This window comes from Geotrypetes seraphini, chromosome 8, assembly GCF_902459505.1.
Source record: "Geotrypetes seraphini chromosome 8, aGeoSer1.1, whole genome shotgun sequence".
Lineage (NCBI taxonomy): Eukaryota > Metazoa > Chordata > Amphibia > Gymnophiona > Dermophiidae > Geotrypetes > Geotrypetes seraphini.
The window spans coordinates 144,446,011-144,469,157 of NC_047091.1; the positions used below are offsets into that span (position 1 = coordinate 144,446,011).

The window sequence follows — 23,147 nt, forward strand, 5'->3', positions numbered from 1 at the left end:
ACTCTGGAGGAAAGACAGGAGAGAGGGGATATGATAGAGATTTTTAAATATATCCATGGTGTTAATGTACAGGAAGTGAGCCTTTTTCAAATGAAGGAAAACTCTGGAAGGAGAGGGCATAGGACAGTGGTCTCAAACTCAAACCCTTTACAGGGCTACATTTTGGATTTGTCGGTACTTGGAGGGCTTCAGAAAAAATAGTTAACATCTTATTAAAGAAATGACAATTTTGCATGAGGTAAAACTCTTTATAGTTTATAAATCTTTGTTTTTGGCTAAGTCTTAATAATAATATTGTCATTTATAGCTAAAGGGACATATGATCAAGAAACTGTTTTATTTTACTTTTGTGATTATGATAAACATACCGAGAGCCTCAAAATAGTACCTGGCGGGCCACATGTGGACACTGGCATAGGATGAAGTTAAGAGGTGATAGGCTCAAGAGTAATGTAAGAAAAGGTGGTAGATGTGTGGAAATGAAGACTGTATCTGAATTCAAGATAGCAAGGGACAGGTATGTGAGATCTTTTAGAGGGAGAAGGAGAAAGCAGATGTTGTGGATGGGTAGACTGGATGGGTCATTTGGCCTTTATCTACCATCATGTTTCTATGCTTCTAATTAGTGCTGATAATTGGGATCTTAACAAGAAATTATTGGTGGTAATTGGATATAATTAATATGATTGTGTGTAATTTTATGCACGAGTTCAAAAGGAGGGTTTCGGAAATGGGTAGGTCATGGGTGTATCCGTTCCTTCATGCATAGTTATAGGATAAGGGCGAATCCATGCTTAATTTAGGTGAGAGGATTTGCACCATATTTCCCTTGGTATAAATGGACGGACCTAAAGGCAGGTACAGTTCCCTGCTCTAAATGCTATTCTATAGACGGCATGTAACTTTGAGCACCATTTGTAGAATAGTGCTCAGTGTGATTTTTCCTTAAAAGACACAATATCAAAAAGCAGGGCTTGCCTGATATACCGTACTATGGCCCTCTTTTACAAAGGCGCGCTAAGGGCTCCTTTTACAAAGGCATGCTAGTGCGCTAAATTGCCACGCGCGCTAGCCACTACCGCCTCCTTTTAAGCAGGCGGTAGATTTTCAGCTAGCGCATGCTATAGCATGCGCTAATCCGGTGCGTGCGTTAAAAACGCTAGTGTACCTTTGTAAAAGGAGCCCTAAGTGTTTTAGCGCGGATTTAGCGCACGCTGAATCGCCGGGTGCACTAACTGCTAACGTGTCCATAGGATAATACGCACACATTAGCATTTAGTGCGTGTTTAGCGTGCAATATTTAGCGCACGCTAAAAAGCATAGTGCACCTTTGTAAAAGAGGGGGTGTATGTCATGTGAGAGAAGCGGCAACAATATCAAAATTCTTATAAGAGAAATTTAATATATGTGAGCGAGCACCCACAGTATTCGGTTGTAAGCTCCCACACACCACTCAAAAGAGCAGTACTAATGCTTGCAATTAAGCAAAGCCGGTGACACTAGATACGCCAGCCGCACACCATCATTGGAGCGCTCATGTGTGTAATTTGTGCAAAAATCAATAAAATTTAAGTGTTTATAGTAATAAAGTGCCAAAACTCAAGGCATATAGTACCCCTCAAATGCCAAACCCGCAGACCAGGAGCGGAGCAAAAATCATTTTAGCAATAAAAATAAAGCTCCAAGTACTTAGCTTAACCGATGTACGTTGACATCAATGGAGCTCAGAAAGTTGCAGGAATCGCCGTTATACAGTTCTAAGGCTCCATTCCTGGGTCCCAACAAGGTCCTAACGAGCCAGGTTTCAGGGCAGAAGCCCCTTCTTCAGGAACCAGACCAAAACAGGAGAGCCACCGCAGGTCAGAAAGTAAACGGGAAGGCTATGCAAAAGGGGGATAAGAATTTTGATACTCTTGCCGCTTCTCTCACATGACATATACCGTGTTTCCCCGAAAATAAGAACTACCCCAAAAATAAGCCCTAGCATGATTTTCATGGTAGGTCTTAATATAAGCCCTACCCCCGAAATAAGTCCTAGTCGCCGACATCAGCAGCAGCAGCAGTGCTTTACCCGCCTAAAAAATTGGAGCTGGAATAAAACACTGCAAAACATCCAAAGGCCCCCCCCACCAAAAAAAAATAAAAAAATCTAAATCCTTAAAAGACACTATATCAAAAAGCAGAGCTTGCCTGAGATACTACCATGTTTCCCCAAAAATAAGACACTGTCTAATATTAATTTGGGGCCCAAAAAAGGCACTAGATCTTATTTTTTGGGGGAAGTCTTATTTTTTTTATGTACAATGATCCTCTCTCCCTTCCTCTCCTCCACCCTAATTCTTCCTTTTTCCTTTCTCTCCCCCACATGTGCAGCATCTTTCCTGCCCTCTCACCCATCCCCTTGTGCAATATCTTTCCATCCCTCCCTCCCATCCCTTGCTGGCCCATCTCTCCCCACCCCACCGATTCATCTCTCCTTCCCATCCAAACTGCGGCAGAGGAACGGCCCAGGCCGCAAAGCAGCCTGTCTAGATTGCTGCCAACGCTGCTGGTTTGTTATAAGGTACATTTATTTCTGTCTCACGGTTCAGATGGGAGGGAGAGATGGGTTGGTGGGGGGATGGGAGGGTTGGGGGAACATGGCGGCGGGGGGAGGGATAGAAATATGAGAGGATGGGACAAAGGGAGGGATAGAAGCTGCAAGGGTTCTGCTGCACAAGGGATGGGAGGGAGGGATGGAAAGATATTGCACAAGGGGATGGGTGAGAGGGCAGGAAAGATGCTGCACATGTGGGGGAGAGAAAGGAAAAAGGAAGAATTAGGGTGGAGGAGAGGAAGGGAGAGAGGATCATTGTACATAAAAAAAATAAGACTTCCCCAAAAAAATAAGATCTAGTGCCTTTTTTGGGCCCCAAATTAATATTAGACAGTGTCTTATTTTTGGGGAAACATGGTAGTATCTCAGGCAAGCCCTGCTTTTTGATATAGTGTCTTTTAAGGATTTAGATTTTTTTATTTTTTTTTGGTGGGGGGGGGCCTTTGGATGTTTTGCAGTGTTTTATTCCAGCTCCAATTTTTTAGGCGCCATGTATAAAATCTAGTCCTTAATTATCTTAAATAAAAGTCCTTACTTCAGGAGTAAACAAGAATAGAAAATCTTTGAAATTAGGAGAATCAAACACTTAGGAACTATCACAAAAGGATTCAATAGAAACACTGGTTTTCTCACCCATTATCAGATATAAAGCCTTTCAATTATGAAGTGTTGCTGCCTCGTCACCTTTCTCTAGAGCCTCATCCCCTTTTCCTGAGTTGTAATGATATATGTGGACAGCCTATGACCAAGATGAGTTTGTACTATTTAGACCAGTGTTTCTTCACTGAGCTGATGAAGAAAGGATATATCTCTTGAAAGCTTGTCCCAAATATATATTTTAGACCAAAAGAAAACAATTTCACCTACAGTTTTGTTTGTTTGTTTCGTTGACTTTTATTTCCAGGGCTGTGGATTCAGAAGCAATTATAGGGTTACTGGAGTCGGAGTTGGAAAATATGTACCGACTTCAACTCTTCCAGCTTTTACAATATAATTTTTATTTAGAACTTAAGAATAGCCTTACTAGGTCAGACCTATGGTCCATCTACCCAGTAGCCCATCCTTATGGTGGCCAATACAGGTCACTAGTACCTGGCAAAAACCCAAGAAGTGGCAACATTCCATGCTACTGACCCTAGCATCCCATCCTCATGGTAGCTAATCCAGGTCACCAGAACCTGTCAAAAACCCAAAGAGTAGCAACATTCAAGAATCTCAAAAGATTAGCAACATTCTAGAAGTCCAAAGAGTAGCAACATTCCATGCTACCGATCTAGGGCAAGCAGTGGCTTCCCCATGTCTGTCTCAATAACACTATGGACTTTACTGCCAGAAAATTGTCCAAACCTTTCTTAAAAGCAGCAGCATTAATCGCTCTTACCACAACCTCTGGCAATGCGTTCCAGAGCTTAACTATTCTCCGAGTGAAAAAATATTTCCTCCTATTGGTTTTAAAGGTATTTCTCTGTAACTTCATCGAATGTCCCTTAGTCTTTGCAAGTTTTGATGTAGTAAGAAAAATAATCCACTTGCACCTGTTCTACACCACCCAGGATTTTGTAGACTTCAATCATATCTCCCTTCAGCGGTCTCTTTTCCAAGCTGAAGAGCCCTAGCATTTTTAGTTTTTCCTCATATGAAAGGAGTTCCATCCCTTTTATTATCTTGGTCGCTCTTATTTGAACTTTTTTCTAGTTCTGGTATACCTTTCTTGAGATAAGGCAACCAAAACTGAATGCAATACTCCAGGTGAGTTCGCACCATGGAGCAATTCAGAGGCATTATAACATTCTAAATCTGTTTTACTCCTTGGGATCTTGCCAGGTACTTGTGACCTGAGTTGGCCACAGAATAATGGGCTTGATGGACCTTTGGTCTGTCCCAGTATGGCAGCTCTTATGTTCTTATGTATGTGACTTGCCCAGAGTCACAGCGAGCATGCTGGAATCAAGCTTGCAATCTCAGGGTATAGAGTAGTGCTGCCCGATTCAGGGAAAAATTTATCGATTTGATTCAGCTTATTGAATCGATTTTTTTAATTTGATTTGATTTGCTTTTCCTGCTCAATTGGGTGTTTTTCTCAAATGTCCTGGCAGATTTATTTTGTAGCCTCTTCACCCACTCCATGTCCTTTGCCTTCTCCTACCCACACAGGCACTATGATGTAAATAAAATAAACAAACAAAAAATACTTTTCCTCTCTCTGTTAGGTCCTAGCTCACGCTCGCTGCCTAACACCAGCTCTGACAGGATATACACTTCAGATCTCACATATTATAATCACAAAACATAAAATAAAATTATTTTTTCTACCTTATGTTGTCTGGTCATTATTCAAATAATGTTGATCCCAGGCTCTGGTTTCTGTTTGTCTTCTGTTAACACGCTTACCAGGGTCTCCTGCCCATTTGATGTTTTTTTTTCTCTCTATGCTCACCATCCATCTTCCATCTCTGTCCTCCCCTTCCCTCCCCCCCCCCCAAAGATCTGTCATCTTTCCTTTTTTTCATCTCTATCCCCGCAGTCCAGCATTTCTCTAATAACTGCTCCCCCTACACACACACACACACACACACCCTCGGTGATTCTCCAGCGACCAATTTTTTTATTTATTTTTTTTTAGAAAACAAATCAATTCAAATTGACGAATCGGGCAGCACTAGTGCAGAGGCAGCAACTCTAACCACTAGGCCATGTCCTCCTCCTTGGAATACTGTGCTCAGTTTATACAGTGCCAGTACCTGGATTAGTGGCCACTATGAATCTCTACACTTTTATTCAGCTCACAGTTTGCAAAAATGCTGACGGCCCCAGGCTGACTATTGAGGCAGAGGGTTATTTTTAGCAATGGGTGGGCTAAAACCTTTTTTGCATAAATTTTAGTGCAGAAGCCACTACATACCTTAATGTGAATCATTATTTTTAAAGCCTTGTTATTATTATCAATCATCCACTTGCTATTCAGATGCTGGCTAGAAATGATAGCCTTCTATTTTACTAAGGCAATGGGTCACAACTTGGCCCTAGATGCTCCCATCTTAGAGTCTAAAGAAGAGTATTTATCAGATTAGCTATCACAATTTGAAAAATATCTTACACCAGTCTGTTGCATTTTAGAGCCTCTGGATTCTATTCATGCTCATTTATGGGACACTCACAAAAAGTACATTATAATTGGATGACATCACCAATGCCTAACAAATCCTTCTGATAACACTGATGATGAATTTAATGAAGGATATACTATATAACTGACTAGACTTTTTTCTACCATAAATATTTAAGAATTCAAATAACCCCTAAATTCCTAACTTCATGCCCCTATAATTCCTTTGAATAAAGAATGACAAGACTGCAAAATTGTATTGTTTTCATCATGAAATCATTATTACTTGACCACAAAGATGGAGTGGGGGGGGGGGGGAGAACCCAAGAAGGTGGAGTTAGAGCAAAGTATAATAGCCAAATTTAAGCAGCAAAGTCTCAGGGTTTCCATGGCAAGTCTTCTTGTAATGTTCTTTTTCCTTTGATCTTTGTACTTCTTTAGCTTGGGACTCTGACACCTTAGGGGTCGAGAATATATGCACAAGATCATTATTTCATGTGGTGCAGAAGTAGCATTTCTAGTCTTTCCTGCTGTCTCGCTGGCAGGTTCTATATTACATCAAACGTTTGAAGCACACATTCCCCTCAGGTGGTGGAGAGAATGGTAGTGGTCTGGAAATGAAGGTGAGGTGTGTGTGGCGGGATGGAGATTCTCTAGAAATGATTGAATTTGTTGATGCAACATTTGCTTCTTGTAGAAAGTCACTTTCCCAAGAGGCTGAATGGGATGCAATGAATTTATTAATTTACTCTGACTTTCACTGTTCTATGTCATTGCTGCCTTCTGTTATTATCGCACCACAGTGATTTCATAGAGGAAAACTTGATTTCCATAAGCAGGATAGGACATAAAAATGCCACGGACTCAAACGGCCAGCTGCCTATTGAAGTAACTCATGTATACTTGTGAAGGTCATGGACAACTAGTCACATTGCCATCTCTAGTCTTTTCAATTTCCAGCAACATAATGCATTAAGAAACATTTAGATCATAGATTGTAGTGTAGACACATTTACTGTTTTTTCCTGTTCAGTCATAAAAAGATATACAATAATTAAACCATGTTTTATGGTGCCAGCAAAATCAATATCTGAGAGCTGCTGTATATCTGAATATAAGGACGAGTAAACAATCGAAAAATGGCCCTTTCTCCTCCTCTGTTTGCTACCACACATGTCAACTTAAAGTCTTGGCTACATGAGCAAACTACATCACAAGGAAAATAAAGAGGTCAGTTAACATGAGATACATGTGGTTTATCAGATGACACAACGCAATAGATTGGAACTTGAATGGGTATAGATGCATGTCCTCTGACACATTTTTATGTTCTTGCATATCCAGAGAGGTAGCACCCTTGAAGAAGCTCAATATTAGACTGAAACAATGGCTATTGTTGGGTATTAAATTTTGGCACAATCTCCCTCTGTTGAAGGTGAAGGTGTGGCTCACTGGTAGAGCTGCTGCCTCTACACCTTTATACAGTCATGCGGGTGCCAACCAATATTCAGTGCTGGCACCCACATAGTTAAGCAGATTAATTTAAAATAGCTTTTCAGCATAAAACAGATGCTGTGCGAGCCACGTGGGAACACCTATTTGCTTTTTGAACTGCAGAAAGGAATTGACTAGATCTCATTGCTGGATATTTGAAATCTTGACAATTACATTTGAGATTCCCTATCAAGGTATACCTTAAGCAGGCACAAGCCAAAACATTGCCACATTGGGCACGTGACTTTTATATCGACAAATGAACTAAAAACATTATTAAAGACTTTTTATCATACTTCTTTGTTTTCTTGATTTTTTTTCCAGCTCTATCTTCTGAATATGAGATTTGGAGCATCAAGAAACAAGACAGAAAATTATTTATATGTTGAGAAGTGCTGTTGACACCAAATCTTGTGTATACCATGGACAGCTGAACAGAAAAATTGCTGAGACCTACCTAGACCATAGGTGCTAACTCTGTAGGTACAGAGGGTGCATGAGCCTCCCCTCCAAATAAGAACATAATAATAGCCTTACTGGGTCAGACCAATGGTCCATCAAGCCCAGTAGCCCGTTAAAGTGGCCAATCCAGGTCACTAGTACCTGGCCAAAACTCAAAGAGTAGCAACATTCCATGCTACCGATCCAGAGCAAGCAGTGTCTTCCTCCCATGTCTTTCTCAATAACAGCCTATGGACTTTTCCTCCAGGAACTTATCCAAACCTTTCTTAAAGCCAGCCATGCTATCCCCTCTTACCATAACCTCTGGCAATGCGATCCAGAGCTTAACTATTCTCCGAGTGAAAAAAAATTTCCTTCTATTGGGTTTAAAAGTATTTCCCTGTAACTTCATTGAGTGTCCCCTAGTATTTGTAATTTTTGACAGAGTGAAAAATCGATCCACTTGTACTCATTCTACTCCACTCAGGATTGTGTAGACTTCAATCATATCTGCCTTCATCTGTCTCTTTTCCAAGCTGAAGAGCCCTAACTGTTTTAGTCTTTCCTCATACGAGAGGAGTTTCATATTATACAAACTCCTTCATTGTATCTAGAGAGTGGTAATGTGTGTTGAATTTGGCACACCTTCAATTATTTTAAGATGTTGTCGCCTATGACCTGGACCAGATCAATCCTGAACTTTCACTTGCGACCCAACCAGAACGAAACAATATTCCTTTGGATATAAGACTACCAGATTCCTTAGAGAAAAGAACTATGCAAAACTGACAGCAAAAGAGGCACAGGAAGACCAGCAGCAAGATGATTGATCAGTCACATTGACTATGCGTATGCCATCGAGTGGACTTCTGAGACAAACAGAAGATAGAGCACACTGGAGAAAGTCATCCTCGACTTGATTGGACTTGATCATCACGATCATCATTACTGGTGCTAGTTCCAGATGGTCTCAGTGTCTTGCTGAATACTGAATGTGTACTATTCTTATTTACTGCAGACGGTGCCTATTTGTTAATACACTGGCCTGCTGATCAGCCAAGCTTCAGATGAAGAACGTCAAACTACCATCTGGGCAATCAAATTTCAGTGGTATGCACTCCCTAATACAGTTTTCATATACTAACTACTGTTGAATGCAGGCTTCAAGGGGTTGCAAGACAAGTTTTTGCTTTGTGGTGTTCCCTTCTTTCCCACCCCCTCAGAGCCTCGTTTGCTTTATGGTACACCCCCCTTCCCCCCCATGGAGTCAACTTTGACTTTGATGCTTAGCACACTTCCCACATCAGCCCTTTAAACAGTAGTAAGAACACATTTTTTTAATTTTTTTCTGTTGAGTTCTCCTTTCTGCAAGTTTATACATGAAAATTAGGGCATAGCTGTTCACACATTTAAAGCTGCAGCAGTGTCGGTGGCCATGCAGAAAACAGAGCATGGCAGCAAGAACAAAACACGCTCTCTCTGACGTAAAGAAAATCCAGCAAGGTAGGCATCTGGCACTCTTAAATTCTAGTGCCCTGGACCAGGCTCATGGCTTAAGCCAGCCCTGTTCCTCGTACTTCTCTGTTATAAATATAACAAAGAATAGGGGTGTGCAGGACAAAATTGTTGCTTCGTTTAGTTTTCCATCTCATTTTTTTTTTGGGGGGGGGGGGATTTTTCATTTTATTTAGAAATTTTAAGTTTTTGTTTTGTTTCAGGATTCAGTGCTGTCAATAGTACATACCATGGTTCAGATAGTGCACCCTACTGCAACTATTTATTATTTATAAAGTGCCACCAGACACACTATGGTATAGATTCAGTAAATGGGGTTCAAATTTAGGCCAAAAACCAGAACCCTAAAGGACTAGGTTAGCCAATAATGTCCAAAACAATATAAATAAAGAATTGGCTAAACGGTCCTCATCCCTTAAAGGGAATGTAAAGCAAGCTTTCAAAGGCGGCAGAAATTACATTTACTCTGTCAACGCCGTATCCCGGAGCGTAAAGAAATCCATGAAACGCTGCCGCCTTAACTTTGAAAGCTTGCTTTATGTGCATTCTTGACGAAGATAGTCTGCTTTCTGTGTATCTCCGCTCCTGACGAAGGTGGCGAAACAGAGCTCTGTCGAGTGGCGACATTACTTCTCAAGGCAGCATATGTTCTTCAACAAGACGCAGTTAAGTACCGACTTGTATCAAACAGCTTCTAATGAATTTCTATAATAGAAGCAGTGCTATGAATAAGTAGTGCTATGAACTTTAAATTTATGAAGTTTTTGATGATTACTATGACTTAAATTTATGAAGTTTTGATGAATTTTTTATAATACTAGTAGTGCTATGAACTTTAAACCTACGTATTAGACACTTTATTGATTTAGTATTTAAGAACTTTTCTATATTTTTTTCTTATTGCTATATGAATTTTTTCTTCAAGGATTGAGTTACATTTTCTATTTATTAAGAGATTGTCACAAATTTTTGATCTAAAGATTTTTTTCAATATTCAAGACCTATAATAATACTAACTTTTATAGCATGGATTTTTAAAGCACGCTAGCATGAATTCTTTTTAACCACTTGCACTGTGATGTCTTTGGGAGTCTATTAATGATATTAAGATTTTTTTATTATATATTTTTTTCACATCTTTTTAAATTTCTTTTTCACTAATTGTATTGTGTCCTCTCCCTTGATGGTAATGTTTAATAGGCATTTTTCACATTCACACTGAACAGAGTGGTCACGTCCAGATGGGCTAAATGATGTATGGGACAACTCTCATTTGGACTTATGTCTGGTGCTAGTCACCTATGAGGTATAGCCCAAGCCTATACTCTTTCGTTGATCCATGAAATGCTCATACTGATGTCCATTATCTATCATTTAAGTGACTAGTTTCTAGCCTTTACATTCCCTTTAAGGGATGAGGACCGTTTAGCCAATTCTTTATTTATATTGTTCAAATTTAGGTACCAGAAAAATTCTGTGGTAAGCGCTATTCTATAAAGGGTGCTCCAGGATGAGTGCCCTTATACGGCCCTTAAACAAAGTATGCAAAGGATCTTCAAAATGTTTCTGCACTTTTATATTTTTAAACACTATTTATTAAATATCTCAACAGCAAATTACATCACTTTTCCATATAATCATGCTATTTTGCAATACATTTTCCCAGCGTCCTACTAACACCCTCCTACCACGTCTCCTGGCCCAACCATTTCCTGTGGAAACAGTGGCGTAGCAAGGCTGGGAGGCACCAGGGCCTTATACGGCCCTTATACAAAGAACCTTCAAAATGTTTCTGCACTTTTATATTTTTAAACACTGTTTATTAAATATCTCAAAAGCAAATTATATCACTTTTCAACATAATCATGCCTTTTTGCAATACATTTTCCCAGTATCCTCCCCACCCCCTGTCACCCACTGCTTCCACGCCAAACCCACCCCCGCTCCTTATGCGCCCACACGCCACACTTGTGCCCTCACTTCTCACCCCTGTATCTCTTTAAATCTGCACCAGCTCGAGCAGCTTCTCTCTGGCCTGCTGCTTGCACTGGCGTTGGCTTTTCCTCTATCGTCACTTCCTGGGCCCGCAACACTGGAAGTAATTTCAGAGGGAGCCAGGCCAGTGCAAGCAGGCTAAAGTACCGTATTTTCACGCATATAACGCGCGCGTTATACGCGTTTTTACCTACCGCGCATACCCCTCGCGCGTTATATGCGTGAGCGCGGTATACGAAAGTTTTCAAACATAGTTCCCACCCCGCCCGACGCCCGATTCACCCCCCCAGCAGGACCACTCGCACCCCCACCCCGAACGACCACTCGCACGCGCTCCCACCCGCACCCGCATCCACGATCGGAGCAAGAGGGAGCCCAAGCCCTCTTGCCCGGCCGACTCCCCGACGTCCGATACATCCCCCCCCCCCCCGGCAGGACCACTCGCACCCCCACCCCGAAGGACCGCCGACTTCCCGACAATATCGGGCCAGAAGGGAGCCCAAACCCTCCTGGCCACGGCGACCCCCTAACCCCACCCCGCACTACATTACGGGCAGGAGGGATCCCAGGCCCTCCTGCCCTCGACGCAAACCCCCCTCCCCCCCAACGACCGTCCCCCCCCAAGAACCTCCGACCGCCCCCCCAGCCGACCCGCGACCCCCCTGGCCGCCCCCCACGACCCCCCCACCCCCCTTCCCCGTACCTTTGGAAGTTGGCCGGGCAGACGGGAGCCAAACCCGCCTGTCCGGCAGGCAGCCAACGAAGGAATGAGGCCGGATTGGCCCATCCGTCCTAAAGCTCCGCCTACTGGTGGGGCCTAAGGCGCGTGGGCCAATCAGAATAGGCCCTGGAGCCTTAGGTCCCACCTGGGGGCGCGGCCTGAGGCACATGGTCGGGTTGGGCCCATGTGCCTCAGGCCGCGCCCCCAGGTGGGACCTAAGGCTCCAGGGCCTATTCTGATTGGCCCACGCGCCTTAGGCCCCACCAGTAGGCGGAGCTTTAGGACGGATGGGCCAATCCGGCCTCATTCCTTCGTTGGCTGCCTGCCGGACAGGCGGGTTTGGCTCCCGTCTGTCCGGCCAACTTCCAAAGGTACGGGGAAGGGGGGTGGGGAGGTCGTGGGGGTCGCCAGGGGGGTCGCGGGTCGGCTGGGGGAGCGGTCGGAGGTTCTTGGGGGGGGCGGTCGTTGGGGGGAGGGGGGTTTGCGTCGAGGGCAGGAGGGCCTGGGATCCCTCCTGCCCGTAATGTAGTGCGGGGTGGGGTTAGGGGGTCGCCGTGGCCAGGAGGGTTTGGGCTCCCTTCTGGCCCAACTACCAAAGGTACGGGGAAGGGGGGTGGGGGGGGTCGTGGGGGTCGCCAGGGGGGGTCGCGGGTCGGCTGGGGGAGCGGTCGGAGGTTCTTGGGGGGGGCGGTCGTTGGGGGGGGAGGGGGGTTTGCGTCGAGGGCAGGAGGGCCTGGGATCCCTCCTGCCCGTAATGTAGTGCGGGGTGGGGGTAGGGGGTCGCCGTGGCCAGGAGGGTTTGGGCTCCCTCCTGGCCCGCTATTGTCGGGGAGTCGGCGGTCCTTCGGGGTGGGGGTGCGAATGGTCCTGCCGGGGGGGGGGGATGAATCGGACGTCGGGGGGGGGGGTGAACGGAGAGTCGGGACAGCGCACGGAGAGGCGGGGCAGTGCACGGAAGTCAGGGGGGTGAACGGAGAGTCGGGACAGCGCACGGAAAGTCAGGGCAGTGCACGGAAGTCAGGGGGGGGTGAACGGAGAGTCGGGACAGCGCACGGAGAGGCGGGGCAGTGCACGGAAGTCAGGGGGGGGTGAACGGAGAGTCGGGACAGCGCACGGAGAGGCGGGGCAGTGCACGGAAGTCAGGGGGGTGAACGGAGAGTCGGGCAGCATGCGCGGTATAATCGTGAGCGCGTTATACCAAAGTTTTTGTGCTTATCATCGTGATTTCTGCGCGCTATACACGTGTGCGCGTTTTATACGGGTGCGTGTTATTTGCGTGAAAATACGGTAGTTGCTCGTACTGTGAAGATTTTAGAGGTACAGGGTGTGGAGAAGGGAGGGCATGAGCATGGCGAGGGGTGGGGGACTGAGAGGTGCTAGCACCCCTACCAAGACAGCACCTGGGGTGGTCTGCCCCCCCCCCTTAGAATGGATTTTTATGCTCAAGTTTGGGCACAAGGACTTTTATGCCAGCTGAAATCTGGTATAATTTCTGGTGCACAAGTTGGGTGTGTAACCCCAGTATTCTATAACCTAGCCTAAATATTTGGAATGCCCCCTAACTAGCCCATGACCCTCCCATGGCCACGCTCCCCTTTGGGTTATATCCTTAATATAGAGTGCGCCCAATATTCAGCTGGCAGCAACAGTGGCGTAGAAAGGAGGGGGTGAGGGCGCTCTGCCCTGGGCTCCATCTTGGTGGGGGTGCTGGCACCCATCCACCTCACCGCCTCCACTCCTTCCTGATCCCCCTGCCCTACATGTGCGCCCCTTCCCTTGTACCTCTTAAATTTTCCCGGCACGAGCAGTATCACGAACTTGCTGCCTGCATCGGTGTCGGCTCTCTTTCTGACGTCGCTTCTGGGTCCCGCGCCTAAGAAGTGACATCAGAGGGAGAGATGACACGACGTGGGTGGCAAGTTCGTGATGCTGCTCGTGCCGGGAAAATTAAAGAGGGACGGGGGAAGGGAAGGGGGGCGCGTGGCAGAGGGCGTCAGGAAGGAATGAACGGTGGAGGAAAGGGCAGGGGGGTGCCATCTCACCCTTGCTACACCACTGGGCAGAGATCAGCGTTTTTCTGGCCACTGCCGGCATTAAACCCAGAAATTCAATTCTTGACCATGTCTAGGCACCGGCATTGAATTTCCAGGATTCTGAAGCTAGCTAACGCATTGCTGGCTTTGGTTTACTGCATAAAGAGAAGACTGACTCTTATGAGGTCCTATTTATGCAGTTAACCAGCCAAATGCAGACTCCACCACTGGATCAACCCCTTAGAGCAGGGGTGTCAAAGTCCCTCCTCGAGGGCTGCAGTCCAGTCGGGTTTTCAGGATTTCACCAATGAATATGCATGAGATCTATTAGCATACAAGGAGAGCAGTGCATGCAAATAGATCTCATGCATATTCATTGGGGAAATCCTGAAAACCCGACTGGATTGCGGCCCTTGAGGAGGGACTTTGACACCCCTGCCTTAGAGCATGGGGTCATCACGTCTTGACGCTGGAAAAGGCGTTGTCCAGGATACCTCCCGGTTTTAAAAGCAGTCACATTTACTTTTTCCTTTAGTCACGGCGTTTTGGAGATGGTGTACTTGTGACGGCATCGGGTTGGACGTCTGAGCTTGCCCCTGAGGAAGGACACGAAACAGGGAGTCTCTGTAGGGCATTCAGTTAAGGCCCCTATTATTGTTGGGACAGCTGCGATCATCTCCAGATAAGTTAAAGCAACTTTTTTGATCGATTGTTTCCATTTAGGAAATCAGAGTGACACCTACATTGAGGGCTCCTTTTACAAAGGTGCGCTAGCGTTTTTTAGCGCACGCTAGCTGAAAAATTACCGCCTGCTTAAAAGGAGGCGGTAGCGGCTAGCGCTTGCGGCATTTTAGCGTGTGCTAAACGTGCACTAAAACCGCTAGCGCACCTTTATAAAAGGAGCCCTGAATATTTTAAAATTTTTTCATTGCACAGAGCACTTTTGAATTATTATATAAAAAGAAAAAAAATGGCGGTGATTATATGTTTTTGGGTAATGCCCACAGTGCGCTTTAGGGGGTTCGTTGTTTGTGAGATATGCCCGGGTGAAAACCTAAGAGAAATCTAAAAGATTATTCCACAGAAACTGATAATTCACCTTCATTATTTAGATAATTGCTAATATAAAGTGCTGTGGGCAGTTTTAAAACTTGGGAGTAGGTCTCTTAAGTGGTCTTAGATTTTCTTGACCCCTTCCTACATTCATAAGAGGTTTTGAACAATTTGGATCAACCCCAAAATAAACAGTTATGAGTTCAGCGTTAAGCAGATATGAGTGTGACAGACTTACTTAAAAGCATTCGCGTCCCCGTGAACTTTGTAATTATCAGCACTTATTCTTGAGATGATTCTGGTTACTGCAACCAAGATCCCAATGTTAACCTGAAAAAGAACATAAAGCGAATGAGGGAATTCAGTCAGGAGAAGCAGGATTAAAGTTAGAAGTGTGAGCTTTGATAATGCACTGCTTTTAAAATGACCTGGGCTAAGGGCTGCTCCAATAGACTAGTACAGTGGTACCTCGGTTTACGAGTGCACCGGTTTGCGAGTGTTTTGCAAGACGAGCAAAAGATTTGCAAACTTGGTGCCTCGTAAACCGAGCTTGCCTCGCTGTACGAGCGCCACCCCAAAGCCGTCTGGTCTCGCTCTCTCTGAGATTCTCAGATTCAGAATTTCGGAGAGAGCGAGACCAGAAGGCTTTGAGCATGCGCAAATGCTAAAAAGCCAGCCCAGCCCAGCCCAGACCAGAAGAGGGAGGATCTCCGACGCACTGCCCATCCCAGGCCGCGCCAGAAGAGGGAGGATCTTCGGGCACCGGTGCCCAGTCGGGGAAGGGATGTCATTGCTGTGATCGGGGGGGGGGATGTAGGATCACGGTGGAGGGGGGGGCAACGCGAGCGGGAGGAGGATGCCGGTTCGCAGGGGGGATGCCAGATCGCGGGGAGGGGTATAGAGCAGCGTCGGTGGCCTCAAGGGGGGGGGGAATGGAGCAGCGCCGGTAGCCTCGAGGGAGGGGGGGAGGAGGTGAAACCAATCAAAGCGAGTTTCCCTTACTTCCTATGGGGAAACTTGCTTTGATATACGAGCAATTTGGTTTACGAGCATGCTTCTGGAACGAATTATGCTCGTAAACCAAGGTTCCACTGTATATCATTTTCTGGACTCGTTTGGTGCTCTGCAGTCCAGCCAGGGACATCAAACATCAAAGAAAGCCTTGCAGCTCCATAAAACCCTGCATATACTTCCACAACATTTTTAAAGTAAGACAAACCCATCTTTAACAAAGGTGCGCTAAGCTTTTTATGGACACTTAGCAGTTAGCGCACGCGTTGATTTCATGCCTTTTCTGTGCTGATGACTCCTGTGTGACACAAACATGCATATTTGATTCCACTGGAAAAAGATACCCATCAATAGTACCTGTGATGCAAAAATACCAATAAACACTGATTCTTAAATAGCTAGAAATTGAACATCTGAATTTATAATTTACAGATAGCTATGACTGCAATTCCCAAACCTGTCCTGTGGAACCCCAGCCCATATATTCATTGTGGATATCCTGAACACCTGATTGGCTGGGATTCCCCCAGAACAGATTTTTCAAACCGTATATAGAAATTGTGCTATTACTGCATGAAGATTGTACCCATATCGTTAAATTGCTTTACCCCCTTATTGCTAACTCAAAATATCTATGTCTTATCCTTAATGAAGAACTTACTCCAACTATCTTATCACTAACCTATGTTATGTATATAAACTTGTAACCCATTCTGGGCTCTTTTGGGAGGAAGGGCTAAAAATAATCAAATAAATATCTGGATTAACCTCTAACCTTTGGTTCTGTTAAGGAGCATAATGGAGAATTTTCTACTCTAGTATACCCAACCAAGGAACAATGTGGCTCATTTTCAAAGGAGAAAAATGTCCAAATAATGGCATACCCCTCCCCTTCACATTTCCTCAGTAGTCACTGAACTCCCCTCCCACCCCCCAAAGATGTAAATGAAACAAAAAATACCTGCCTCTAGGACAGCAGCACCAAGTATAAGAAAGCCTAGTAGAGCAACACACGGGTGTCTTAGGTAGCCTGGTGGGTGGGCTGGTAAACCATAGAGAGGAGGACCCAGGCCCATAAGCTACTCTAACCACTACATTTATGGTGGAGCATGTGAGCCTACCAAAACCCACCCAAAACCTACTGTACTGCCATATAGGTGACACCTACAGCCATAAGGGCTATTGGGGTGGTAGATAGGTGGGTATAGTACAGTAGGTTTAGGGGGGAGTTTTGGAAAGCTCACCATACATTAAAAGGGGGCTCTGGTGAAATATGTACCTGGCACCTTTAACGTGAAGTTCACAGCAATACTCCCTAAAATGCTTCACTTCCCTGTTGAGATGTCTGCGTGGCCAGTCCATTAAGATGCTGGTCCCTTCCATGTCCAAATGGGCTTGATTTGGACATTTTGAACATGAACGTTTTTGTATTAAAAGAATGGCCAAATATGTTAGACGTCCTCAGGGTGCAAAACGTCCATACGGGCCATTTTAAATAAACAAAAATTTGGACATCTAGCAGTTTCGAAAATGGACGTTTCCCCGTCCTGACTTTTGGATGTCTTGCAGGAAACGTTCAAAGTCAGACTTAAGACGCATTATCAAAAATGCCCCCTCAATGTCTACAAGCGTTTTGGGGAGCAATTTACAAAGAAAGAAAAGCTATTTGCAAGATAGTTTCTGTTTGAAATTCTTTTACATGGGGTGTGAAGGCAAAATGGTCTTGTTTATACATTCTACCTCCTTTTTTCTGGAGTTGGATGGATGGGTAGGTAAAAAGCATGTTTGTGAAAATCCAGTTCCACATGTGAGCTTTACCTGCTAACCTAAACGCGCCCCTTTTTAATGCAGCTAAAAGGAAAACTTAGAGCTAAATCACATTTTCTGAAAGATGCATTCCTTTTTTGATGTCATTCACAACAGAAACAACTATTGTTGAGGAAAAGATTGGAAGAACTCCCTCTAGAATGTATAGGAATCTTTAAAAGACCCACATTTGGCAGAGGAAGGAAGAAAGAGACCATTTTCATCATCCCCAGGGTCTCAAGTGACAGAAACAAAGCACACACTTTAGAATTCAAAGCAATGCTGATCAAAGGGAAATCTTATTGTCAAAATAGTTCAGCTTGCATAGAGAAACCGCTGATTCCAAGTGTTTACAGAGAAAATCGCTGATTCCCAGCACTTTCTGCACCACGTTTTGCCTCTCCTTCAGGAACAGGCCAGGTATCCCACCATGTTATTCGCGGTTTCACCATATTCACGATGTTTGTTTTTTTTTTGTTGTTTTGGTTTAATTTATAATTTTGAATACTTTACAATATCCAACAATTCAGAAGAAAAAAGGAAATCACATAAAACAATACATAATCAAATCATACATACAAATCTCCTTTTAAGCCCACATTAATGGGGAGTATATCTTGCTATTTCTAATAAAATAAAATTCAGGAAATATAAAGGATAATGATTCTTGATTCACGATGGTTTTTAATAGAAAACAGCAAATAACATATGAAAAAGTTATTTGCGGTTCTTTTCTGTATTTGCGGTTCTGTTAATCCCCTATCACAGCGAATGCGGAGGGAGAAGTATATTAATTATTTCTAAAGCGCTAAAAGATGTGCGTAGTGCTGTACAGTGTCACGAATGAGACTGTCCCTGCTCGAAAGAGCTTACAATCTAAACAGACAAGACAAATACTCACCGAGCAGGAATTCTCCCACTCATTTTCAGTATTCCCAGAGTTCAACACAAAATTAAAACTGCAATTAAGCAGGAGCTACTCTGATCCTAAAAGTTGCTTTTGTTCTTTCACTAGAAACAGCGGGGTAGGAAAAGAGACGTGGGAAAATGGTAATAAGTCTGGAGAAAGGATCCCTGAACATGTAAACCGGAGAACTTAGAATAGACTTTCCATACACACACACAAAAACCCCAGGGCATTAGACCAGGAAACTCTTTTACAAATTGAAAAAATAAAACTATAAGAAGCCACCCAGCTATGAGCTTAAGTTTATTTTTGCCCCCTCCTTAAGGACTGTGCAATGATGACTTGTGCCCTAGGACATGTATGCATGAAACTTTGGGACTTTCCATTTGGTCACATGGCATAAATTTTATGGATAAAAGATTATTCAGAGGTGGAATAGGGGAGCTTTGGTTTGTTCCCTTCCTCTTAGAGTACCTTGCTGTGTGGGCCTTTCCAGAGAGAGACACGTGAGTAATATATTTCTTTGACTTAATTTATATTCTGTAGTTACTGTGATAATATTGAGGAACTAGTGTTTTTCTTAGTTAGGGGAACATAGAGTAAGAGCTAGCTGACTTAGAAAAGTTTTGATATGTGATCAGACTTTGTAAGATATCTGTTTACCTCCAGTTATATATATTAACCAGCTGTACTAAGTTCTTTTCTTGTAATTTTGCTGAAGTAATTCTCACAACAAACTTATTCAATTATTCTAAGTTACATTTCTGTTTTCCTTTTGTCATATTTGGGGGTGGTATTGTTTGTTTAGGGTGATTTTTCTGGACCTGGGAACAGTTTTCTAGCATTAGCTTAAATAAAAATTGCAGACCTCTGGGTGGAACATAGCCAGAAGAATAAAGGCCACACATTTGGTAAATTGTCCAGCGCAGTTTGCCACAACAGAGGCAGTGGAGTAGGTAAACTATATAGGTAGTGTTACCTTAGGTGTGTGTGGGCTGAAGGGCAGGGTGGGAGGGCCTAAACCACCAGAGGTCTGTGGAATGTTAGCTGTGAAACCAAACTCCAATTCTTTATGTATATGAAACAACTTTTAACATACTGTATCTCTATTTGCAGCAGCGTAGAGAGAGAAGGAGGTGCCCAGCATTGCCATGTTAAGCATGCATGCTCCCACCGCATGCATGCTCTCCACATACCTCTTCAAATCATTACCAATGGTGAGCAGCATCTCCTGCCAGGAAGTGACGTCAGGAGCTGAGGCTAGTATGAACAGCAGGTAGGAGATGCTGCTTGCTGCCAGCAAAGATTTGAAGAGGTGAGAGGGCGAAGAGGAGAATAGGTGCCAGTGTTCCCACTAAGACGACACCCAGGGCAGTCTGACCCCCCCCCAACCCTGTTGCTACACCACTGTCTACTTGTAATAAACCCTCCCTACACCAGACCAGGTGGCTGCTTTAACTTTGGGTAAAGAAAAATGAGATAGGGGGCAGGAGAGCTAGTACTATAGACATGTACACCTCCCTCTCAGTATTTGTGGTTTCATTAACCGCGGTTTCAATTATTCATGGTTTTTCATTCTCTGGCTCCACCCCCAAATTTACGCCACAGGAAATCGCTGCTCCCGGTGTTGAACACAGGAAATCGCTTCTCCCGGCATTGTACGGAGGAAATAGCTGCTCCTGGAGCAGCGGTTTTTAAAAATCTTTTTTAGGGGTTGGTTACCGAAAAACTGCGAATAATATACGAAAAGTTATTCCCAGTTTTTCGGTATTTGCTGCTATGCTTTTCTCCTATCACCGTGAATGCGGAGGGGAAAGTGTACTTTAAAAGAAATAAAGTTTAGTAGAAGGGCCACTGGTAAACATCTAATTTCTACCAAGACCAGAAGTAAACAGAGATTTGACTGTTTATAAAGTTAGTCTAAGCAGAAAGCCTGAAATCTTAGCACAACAGCAAAAATTAACCAGATAGAAAAAAAAAATGAGAGCATCAACTCTCGCTTAGCACTTGCTTGATCGGATTGGCTCTGTGTTTAGCAGTCACTGCTAACCGGACAACCTCCAGTTCCATCCAAGCTCCTTCCAGTGCTCTCCCCAGCACTGTCCAGATGGTGCCAAAACGATGAGAGTCAATAATTCAGCAGCACTATGGGTATGATTATCTTTATTCGATGTACCGCCTTTCCTCCGCAGATATCAAAGTGGTTTACATAGAAACATAGAAAATGGCGACAGAAAAGGGCTATAGCCCACCAAGTCTGCCCATTCCAAGTATCCGCCCCCCTGAATTCACTCCCTTAAAGATCCCACGTGAGTATCCCATTTTATTTTAAAATCCATCACACTGTTGGCCTCAATCACCTGCAGTGGGAGTCTGTTCCAATGATCCACCACTCTTTCGGTGAAGAAGTACTTTCTGGAGTCGCTATGAAACTTCCCTCCCCTGATTTTCAGCGGATGCCCTCTGGTGGTCGAGGGTCCCATGAGACAGAAGATATCGTCTTCCGAATCGATACGTCCCGTGATGTACTTAAATGTTTCAATCATGTCTCCCCTCTCTCTTCATTCCTCAAGTGAGTACATCCGCAGTTTTTTTAGTCTTTCTTTTTACGTGAGATCCTTGAGCCCCAAGACCATCCTGGTGGCCATTCGCTGAACCGACTCGATCCTCAGCATGTCCTTACGGTAGTGTGGCCTCCAGAACTGAACACAGTACTCCAAGTGAGGCCTCACCATGGATCTGTATAACGGCATCATATGACTTCAGGTCTCCTGCTGACAAAACCTCTACGGATACAACCCATCATTTGTCTTGCCCTGGAGGAAGCCTTCTCCACTTGATTGGCAGCCCTCATGTCATCACTAATGATCACCCCTAGATCACGTTCTGCCGTGGTCCTAACCAAGGTCTCACCATTTAGTACATAAGTTCTGCGCATTGAACAGTAAGCAGATTCTCTTAAGTAGTTTTCCTATCTGTCCCAGTGGGCTCAAAATCTAACTATGGTATCAGATAGAGCCACTGAATATTTCACTGGCCAGTCCTTACTCAAGCCCCGAAGCTCAAAGCTTATCTTGCCAGTAAGGTTTGATTTAGACTGGCTAGTGCGCAACTTATTTCAGCCTCCAACGCACAAAGAGGTTGTGAGTGGCTTATACTGTTCGCGGCAGCAGCTACCGATAATCCTATGCAAATGTATTACAATGACCTCAATAGTATTAAAATGAGCACTCCGTGTAACGCACAGAGAGGAATGCCTACCTTCTAGTGTGCACAATTTTCCGGCCGGTCTGGAGCTGCCGGTAACATGAGAGTGACTTCTCGTGAAGCAGTCTGCTTGTATTTTTAAAATCTGCACCTGTGTGGGATATGTGGCCATGTGCGTGTATTCTATGTGTGTGTTTCCCGCATGTAACAGCTGTGTCCAAAGTTGTTGTGGAACCCAAAAATAATCAACTTCCAAACTACAACCATAACAAAAGGCTTTAGCTGCAACTCTGTGCAGTTTGTTTGGGTTTTTTTTTTTTTTTTTGGGGGGGGGGTGTTTGTTGTTTTACCCTGCCTGGTTCGGAGTTCCGGAGACCACCACCGTACACTCTACTGGGCATGTGCACGAGAGCTGTGCTTATCGTTCAGGTTAGAGAATAACACGGGGAAAAATTCTGACCCCGTCCCTGGACCACCATCTTCTGCGGTCCTTTCACCGCTCCGTCCCTGTCTCTGCCGTCCCCTTCACCGCCCCGTCACCGTCCCCGCTGTCTCTTTCACTGCCCCGTCACCATTCCCGTCTTCAGCGTCTTCTCCTCTCCATCCCCCCATCCCCAGCACCCTTCACACGGTCCAGCAGCTCCCTTCCGCCGGCCAGCCGTGCATTTTCCTCCCTCCCTCCTTTTCCCTTACCTTTTCTTCTTGAAACTGGCGATTTGTATTACAGTCGGAGCCTTGAAGTCGCGTCGGGTTGCCTGCTAGAAAAGTCTCCTCCGATGCAACCAGAAACAGGAAGTTGCGTCAGAGGAGACTTTTTCCAGCAGGCAACGCGACGCGACTTCAAGACTCCGGCTGTAATACAGCTCGTAGCCTTATAGAAATCGCCAGTTACAAGAAGAAAAGGTAAGGGAAAAGGAGGAAGGGAGATGCAAGGACGGCCGGTGGGAGAGAGTGGGCTGCCGGATCGAACCCTCGTTCACCACGCGTTCACTACTTGTTCACCGCCCCGTGCTACCATTCACCGCTCCACAGGGCGGTGAATGGCCTTGTGAATGGCCTTGTCGCGGTGATCTTTTTTTTTGGTCACCGTTTTGGCGGGTTACCAGCGGCTAGCCGCGGATAACAACCATTCTCTAGTTCAGCTCTTGTGGGCATGCATCAGGTGTCTTTGTCTCCTTTTTATCGCTGATGCTCGACAGTAACAGCATGCATATAATTTGCATGCTGCTAGCGTTGAGCATCGATCAGTACTTTAGAATCAC

General features: G+C 44.7%; 1 protein-coding gene across 5 annotated transcripts in view; it reads right to left on the reverse strand.

Annotated features, from left to right (window-relative positions):
- Window positions 1-23,147, reverse strand: part of ADGRD1 (adhesion G protein-coupled receptor D1) — a 458,034-nt gene that overhangs the window by 60,206 nt on the left and 374,681 nt on the right. For all 5 annotated transcript variants that reach the window (XM_033956796.1, XM_033956795.1, XM_033956799.1 and 2 more), the window contains one exon: window positions 15,193-15,284. In XM_033956796.1, the coding sequence (XP_033812687.1) occupies window positions 15,193-15,284 (92 nt within the window). The remainder of the gene's footprint in view (window positions 1-15,192; window positions 15,285-23,147) is intronic.